Source organism: Gymnodraco acuticeps, unplaced genomic scaffold, assembly GCF_902827175.1.
Source record: "Gymnodraco acuticeps unplaced genomic scaffold, fGymAcu1.1, whole genome shotgun sequence".
In the NCBI taxonomy this organism is placed as follows: Eukaryota; Metazoa; Chordata; class Actinopteri; order Perciformes; family Bathydraconidae; genus Gymnodraco; species Gymnodraco acuticeps.
In genome coordinates, this window is record NW_022992166.1 from 196515 (window position 1) to 204909 (window position 8395).

General features: G+C 43.7%; 1 protein-coding gene across 1 annotated transcript in view; it reads left to right on the forward strand.

Annotated features, from left to right (window-relative positions):
• The first annotated feature begins 772 nt into the window (after window positions 1-772).
• LOC117538721 (ubiquinol-cytochrome-c reductase complex assembly factor 1) overlaps window positions 773-8395 on the forward strand; it is a 22518-nt gene continuing 14895 nt past the window's right edge. The window contains exons 1-3 of the mRNA XM_034204625.1: window positions 773-977; window positions 2281-2367; window positions 7876-7983. Coding sequence (XP_034060516.1) covers window positions 909-977; window positions 2281-2367; window positions 7876-7983 — 264 coding nt within the window. The 5' untranslated portion in view covers window positions 773-908. The remainder of the gene's footprint in view (window positions 978-2280; window positions 2368-7875; window positions 7984-8395) is intronic.

The following is an 8395-nucleotide window of genomic DNA, read 5'->3' on the forward strand; positions in this document are numbered from 1 at the left end:
AATCTGCAGCCGCTGATTTCATTTCCTCACAAACTGAAAACCGGTCCAGAAAACCTCCACTTGACCTTTTTCGGTTTCCCGTCTCACTCCGTGTCATTTGGTTTTTCTCTGGTGCAGATGTTCTCTTCTCAGTCTCACACTAATACACCTTCTTTTCATCGTGCTTCCTCTATTCATCCAGAGTGATTTGTTGGAGAAACAGAACATAATAAGGAAGCTTCATTAAAGTCTGCACTGGGTCGTCATGCCAGGAACATTAATGTTGACATAATTTGAAAAGGATGGAAACTAAGTGGATTAGAGTAAATCAGAACATGAACTCTGGAATATCAACATTTTACTATTTGTATTTTTGTTCGCCAAGCTTAACTTGTACCTATTAACAATCTAGACACTTTGCCACAAGGTCCCATTTCTTTATCATAGTACATACTGAAGGGACACATGTAGATGTCTTTACTTGACTATTTTCACATTATGCTACTCTGTACTTTACTCTAATATATTTACATAACATATTTAGTTACTTTTAGTTTACAAAGTACAAGTTTAAATGCATGCCTTTTGCTTTACTTTTACACATTAGTATTGCTACTTTTACTTAATTACAAGATCTGAGTACGTCTACTTTTACTCAAGAACAAGATCTGATTACGTAGTGCAAAAAGTATATCTTATCTTAAAAGTACTTAATTAAAACCATAGACATAGTATATAAAACCCAGTCTGTGTCAAAGCGGAACCTTTCTTCGCTGAGCCTTATCTCCCGCTCCCCCGGACAGTATTGGGCGCAGGACAGCTTCAGTTGACATTGCTGCTACCGAGAAGAGGTTGTTATTAAACCCGAAGCTTCTTCCCCAGGAGCTGCATCCGCTTTTCATCTCTGATTCCCCGCAGAGAGAGGAGCCATGTACCGGAGGCCGCTGCTCACCGCCCTCAGAACCCTCTTTATTAACGGGAACAGAGCCTACGGACAGGTAACGAGATAACGTTAGCTTAGCATGCTAACGGGATTTGGTGACAAGTATCACTCCTCTAAACATGATTTACAGGGAAGTCACTAAGTACAATGTAGTACTGTACTCAAGTACAATGTTGAGGTACTTGTACTTTACTATCCATTTCATGCTACTGTGTACTTTTCCTCCACGACATGTATTTAATCCCTTTAGTTACTTCACAGATGTGGATGAATGATGGTAAATATAATCAAGTGTTGAATCAGACTTTAGTTCCACCTGGAGTAAATCCACCAGCTACCCTGCAGTATACAAAGTCATTCAAACTAGCTGCACCTTCACCAGCTTTGAGAACACTTTCATGATCAATCATTATAAAACATATCATATATATTATTCTGAAATGGACCAATCTGCACAACGACTACTTTTACTGTCTTTCACTATATTTTGATGAGAATACTTTTCTACTTTCACTTGAGGAACATTTTGAATGCAGGACTTTTACTGTAACAGAGTATTCCTACACTCTGGTACTTCTACTTTTACTCAAGTACAAGATCTGAGTACTTCTACTTTTACTTAAGAACAAGATCTGAGTACTTCTACTTTTACTCAAGTACAAGACCTGAGTACTTCTACTTTTACTCAAGTACAAGATCTGAGTACTTCTACTTTTACTCAAGAACAAGATCTGAGTACTTCTACTTTTACTGAAGTACAAGATCTGAGTACTTCTACTTTTACTCAAGTACAATATCTGAGTACTTCTACTTTTACTCAAGAACAAGATCTGAGTACTTCTACTTTTACTGAAGTACAAGATCTGAGTACTTCTACTTTTACTCAAGTACAATATCTGAGTACTTCTACTTTTACTCAAGTACAATATCTGAGTACTTCTACTTTTACTTAAGAACAAGACCTGAGTACTTCTACTTTTACTTAAGAACAAGACCTGAGTACTTCTACTTTTACTCAAGTACAAGACCTGAGTACTTCTACTTTTACTTAAGAACAAGACCTGAGTACTTCTACTTTTACTCAAGTACAAGACCTGAGTACTTCTACTTTTACTTAAGAACAAGACCTGAGTACTTCTACTTTTACTCAAGTACAATATCTGAGTACTTCTACTTTTACTCAAGAACAAGATCTGAGTACTTCTACTTTTACTCAAGAACAAGATCTGAGTACTTCTCCCCCTGAAGGATGTGTTTTTAAATACACATCAACTGCCAGAGTTTAGGGTTAATGCATGCTGTTGTTTTTGTAGTTCTCTCACCGTGTGTTCTTCTTCTCTCTTGTTTTTTGTTTTCAGGAATTCTGTTCAGTCCGAGCTCTAGCCTCCTGGAGAGTGTCCTCTCCCTGTTTAACATCATGTCGCACCCTGCACAGCACCCCACAGGTAACACACACACACACACACACACACACACACACACACACACACACACACAGAGCACCCCACAGGTAACACACACACACGCACACACAGAGCACCCCACAGGTAACACACACACACGCACACACAGAGCACCCCACAGGTAACACACACACACACACACACACACACACAGAGCACCCCACAAGTAACACACACACACACACAGATATACACACACACACAGCACCCGACCGGTAGCACACACACACACACAGCACCCGACCGGTAGCACACACACACACACACACAGCACCCGACCGGTAGCACACACACACAGCACCCGACCGGTAGCACACACAGCACCCGACCGGTAGCACACACACACACACACACAGCACCCGACCGGTAGCACACACACAAATATTTATTTAAGGTGTTGTTGAAGTCACAACGTTATTGAAAAATGTATTTAACAACAAAAACAACATGCAAACAATTACATAATAACGAACTGAGGGAATTATAGACAAAGAAAAACAAATAAATAAATAAAAAAGAAATAATTTAAAAATAATATATAACAGTTATTTGTTTATGAAAGCGTGTTGAGATCCTTTATCTTGATAACATCTCTAGAAATCCCTTGCCCCCAACGCAGTGGTGGTTTGGATAAAACCCTCTAACGTGTGATGTCTGACCCCGAGCACAGCTTCAATGGGCCGCTGCTAGTTACGGCCGACATGGTGATCTGACGGGACAGATGTCATCCGTGATGTTTCAGTGTGATCTGATATTCCTGATGAAGGTTAACGGGTCAGGAAGAGCTGCCAACACAGCTGTGTGTGTGTGTGTGTGTGTGTGTGTGTGTGTGTGTGTGTGGTGTGTGTGTGTGTGTGTGTGTGTGTGTGTGTGTGTGTGTGTGTGTGTGTGTGTGTGTGTGTGTGTGTGTGTGGGTGTGTGTGTGTGTGTGTGTGTGTGTGTGTGTGTGTGTGTGTGTGGTGTGTGTGTGTGTGTGTGTGTGTGTGTGTGTGTCCTGTTAACTATATAGGTTGATCGATTCAATACTTTCAGACATTCAAAGGCTTTACTTTTCAAAAGCACAATATTTACTTATATTTTGACCAAATCTCATAATTTGGTTTGATGAAAAAGCGGAAAAAATAACAAGGAAACAGGAAAAACATCGAGAAATACACACACACACACACACACACACACACACACACAGAGGTAACACACACACATACACACACACACACACACAGAGGTAACACACACAGTCACACACACACACACACAGAGGTAACACACACACACACACAGAGATAACACACACACACACAGAGATAACACACACACACACAGAGATAACACACACACACACAGAGATAACACACACACAGAGATAACACACACACACACAGAGATAACACACACACACACACAGAGATAAACACACACACACACAGAGATAACACACACACACAGAGATAACACACACACACACAGAGATAACACACACACACACACAGAGATAACACACACACACAGAGATAACACACACACACAGAGATAACACGCACACACACACAGAGATAACACACACACACAGAGATAACACACACACACACACAGAGATAACACACACACACACAGAGATAACACACACACACACACAGAGATAACACACACACAGAGATAACACACACACACAGAGATAACACGCACACACACACAGAGATAACACACACACACACACAGAGATAACACACACACAGAGATAACACACACACACACACAGAGATAACACACACACACACACACAGAGATAACACACACACACAGAGATAACACACACACACACACACACACACACACACACACACACACACACACACACACAGCAACAAAAACATTGAGAAATCTGACATTTGTTCATCCCTAGAAATGAACTTAGGGAGACAATGGTGCGAGTAAATATAATGTACAACGGTATCGGCATCATAACCTGGACCCGTGTCGTTTCTTGAAAAGCTTTCTCCGTCACCCAGGTTGTTTTGAAGGTGGTGATATTTAGTTTAGTCTATTTGTTGATGGCGTCGTGGACAGTCCCCATTGATCAGCTGTCACCAGCGTTTCCGCCAGAGGGCCGTCTTGCCGTCATTTGACGCCCTTATTCAGCTCGGGACGCCCTGAACTCGGGCCGAGGGCGTCCCAAAATATTAATAATTCGAGAGAAGATCTAGAGTTTTTATCGCTTGAAATTACGAAAAGCAAAAAGGACATCCCGCTGTTGGAGGGGCAACGGAGTCTGGTGGGATTGTTTTCGGAGTATTGAAGATCGTTTCCCCGACATCGAAGGTGCCTGCTACAGGACGACACGGAACGTGCGTGATTTGGACGCGATGAGCGCTGGGGGTTTTAGTGGAGCACGCGCGTGAGCGGCGAGCGCCAGAGCCTCGCAGCGGCAAAACTGAGGCTCCGTGGTAAACTGGTAACATGAAGAGCCGTTTGGGAGCCGGCGCTTTAAGAGAGCCGGCGCTTTAAGAGAGCCGGCTCTTTAAGAGAGCCGGCGCTTTAAGAGAGCCGGCGCTTTAAGAGAGCCGGCTCTTTAAGAGAGCCGGCGCTTTAAGAGAGCCGGCGCTTTAAGAGAGCCGGCGCTTTAAGAGAGCCGGCGCTTTAAGAGAGCCGGCGCTTTAAGAGAGCCGGCGCTTTAAGAGAGCCGGTGCTTTAAGAGAGCCGGCGCTTTAAGAGAGCCGGCGCTTTAAGAGAGCCGGCGCTTTAAGAGAGCCGGCGCTTTAAGAGAGCCGGCGCTTTAAGAGAGCCGGCTCACTGGCGTAAACATACAGTATCTATAAGGGACGGCTCAAGTCAAAAATCAAACCCCCCCCCCTCGCTCTCTCAGCCCTGGTCTGGCGGAAACACTGGCTGTCACTAAACACAGTAAATGGAGCATTAGCTTTAGCCAACATGCTAATTTCCAGCTGATAATAGACACCTTTTTAAAATCAAAATACAGCATCAGTTATAAAGAAAGGGTGAAAGTGATAACTATTTAGATAAAAAGTAAATTGCGAGATGACAAACAGATGGATGTTCTTCACAGAGTTCAGGTGTTTAACAGTCTCATAGCGCGGTGCAGGAACGACTCCTAAAACCAGGAAGTGAGTCAGAATCCACTTCCTGTTCCCTGGTCTCAGAGCCAATGGGATCTCTCCATAGGGTTTAGGAAACTATCTGAACTAAGGTCTGAGGTTGAGACACATTGAAGAGACGGATCACGTTTTGTTGTTGACGTGTCTGAGAAACGATGGTTGTTACCAAGTGGCTGAATAGGACTACAGAAGTCGTGGAGGTCGTTGTACGTCATTACGCCGAACACGTGAACACTCCTCTAAGTTAGTTTCTGTTCTGCTTGAAAGCAAGTCCCTGCCTCCTGCAGACTGTTCAAACAAACGCTTCAACTCGTTCCATCTAGAGTCTGTGTGTTTGAATCTGGATCTGAAGTCGGCGTGACGTTGAAGTCGTGCTGCTGGACTCGCTGTAGCTCCTTTATAGCATCACGTTAGCATTTAGCTTCTGGCCATTAGATTTATGATTTGAAAAAGTAGGGTACACATAGGGCTGTGCAATTAATCGTATTTTAATCGCGATTACGATTATAGCTTGCGACGATTATGAAAACAGCATAATTGACAAAATACGATTATTTTGCTGGGTGCGCTTTCGCCCCTCCCTAAAAGCCCACTCGGCCACGTGGGAGTGACATGTGTTGTGAGTGTTCAGCGCGAGCGAAGATGTCAGAACAAGAGCAGCAACTCGTTAAAAAGAAGGGTCAAACTATTTCCACTATTTGCAAGTACTTTGCCTTTACATTTCACATCGCTAAAGATATGTGCCCAGTTAGCACTGTTAGCAACCAGGGCTTTAAGCAACTTGTGAACACGTTGGACAAGCGTTACGCGATGCCGTCTCGGTATTATTTCAGCAGGTCTGCGCTGCCTGCGCTATGTGACAAATGCCGTGGGGAAGTTGAGAGAGATGTGGCTTCAGCTGACTACTTTGCTACCACAACAGACCTATGGTCTAGCCCAGGGGTGCCCAACCAGTCGATCGCGAGATGTGTCTAAAAATAGAACAACAATATTCTGTTTTATCGTTAATGTCCTGTAACATAATCTTCCTGTGCCAGAATAATGCACTTGAACGCATCAAAGCTTTGTGATTGGCCGGCGTCACCCCATGTGTCGGGGCGTGGCTGAGGGTCTTCAGTACAGGTGGCAATATTGTCACCTGCCTGCGCTCATCTCTGAAACCAGACCATGTCAACAGGCTGGTGTTTCTTGCAAAACATCTTTAAGAGATGACACGAGCAGCCCTACCAGCATTTGCCATGGTGGCCAACACATTTTTATTTGGTCTTAAATTGTAGTTCAACATTTATTTCCTGTTACTTCTGGACCATGACGGTTGGCCAGCCTTCAACGTTTAACTGAGTGGAATATGTTGAATATGTTTTACCAACATGTTGGCTATATGTTAAGGAGTGTTCAGTAGGTTGTGACAGTGCACTGCAACATGTTGGATTTCATTTATTTTGGTCTAATTTATTTTATTTATCATATTAATAATATATGTTTAGTATGGTTTTGGAAGTGTGCTCCAACATATTTGTTGATCTTGTTTATTGGTAAAATATTATTTGTTTTAAAGTTCAATAAATGGTCAATGAATAATCGTCAAAATAATCGTGATATCAATTATTGACCCAAATAATCGTGATTATGATTTTTGCCATAATTGCACAGCCCTAGGTACACATGTGGAGATTATCCGGCTGAACAAAACGTGCATTTATCAAACAGGTTCGTTTTCCACAGACCTTATTTTTTACAATATTCCAAAATCCTGTGGAGAAATCCCGTTGCTTTCAGTCGAGGGAACCGGCAGCTTCCTGCAGGGTGAACACGTCCTCCCTGCTCCGCTCTATGGCCTGTGGGATGACACTGTCTCTGAGTCTGGTGGTTTCAGACCGGATGTGGCATGAGGGTCAGAGATGACACAAGATGGCTGCTTCTCCTCCTTTTAGGTTTTTATATTTCGTTGAATCGACTCACTCCTCTTGCCCCCTCGTAGCTGTCCGATGATGTTGCTGCATGTCTCCATAGAGGTCTTAGATCTGAAGGGAATCAGTTTGTGTGCCGTGTTGTTAAAGCACTCTGAGCTGCTGTATGCAAAGTGCTTTATCATTATTCTAATCTTCCCTTTCCTCGCTGTCTTCTTCCACTTTCCACCTTTTGTTATTGAGTGATTTTAAGTCTAGGCTAAAAACAGCTGCTTACTCAGAAGTCTTTTAACTTGTTTGAGCACCTACTGTACTTACAATGTTTTTAAACTATCTCTTCTTCCACTGTGTTCCTTTCTGTTGTCGTCTTGTTGATGTTAAACACTCTGCCTCTGAACATGTGCTCTATAAACGTACCGGCCCTTTCTATTCCCTGTTCTTCATCCTCCTCCGTGCGTCTGCAGCTCTTCAATGTGAACGAGAAGCCGCAGCACACAGAGGAGGAAGTGGGAGCGTTCACCAAACTCATCGAGGTCATGGGCTTCACCGGACCCCTCAAGTACAACAAATGGGTGAGGAAACATGGAGGGGAAGGGGTGAGGAAACATGGAGGGGAAGGGAGGAGGAAACATGGAGGGAAGGAAACATGGAGGGGGAGGAAACATGGAGGGGAATGGGTGAGGGAAACATGGAGGGGAAGGGGTGAGGAAACATGGAGGGGAAGGGGGGAGGAAACATGGAGGGGAAGGGGGGAGGAAACATGGAGGGGGAGGAACAGGGGAGGGGAAGGGGGGAGGAAACATGGAGGGGAAGAGGGGAGGAAACATGGAGGGGAAGGGGGGAGGAAAGATGAGAAGGTGTAGACATTAGGAAGAGGTGATTGTGGGAACAAATGGTGTCGGAGAACATTTTAAAACATTATTGTGTGTGTGTGTGTGTGTGTGTGTGTGTGTGTGTGTGTGTGTGTGTGTGTGTGTGTGTGTG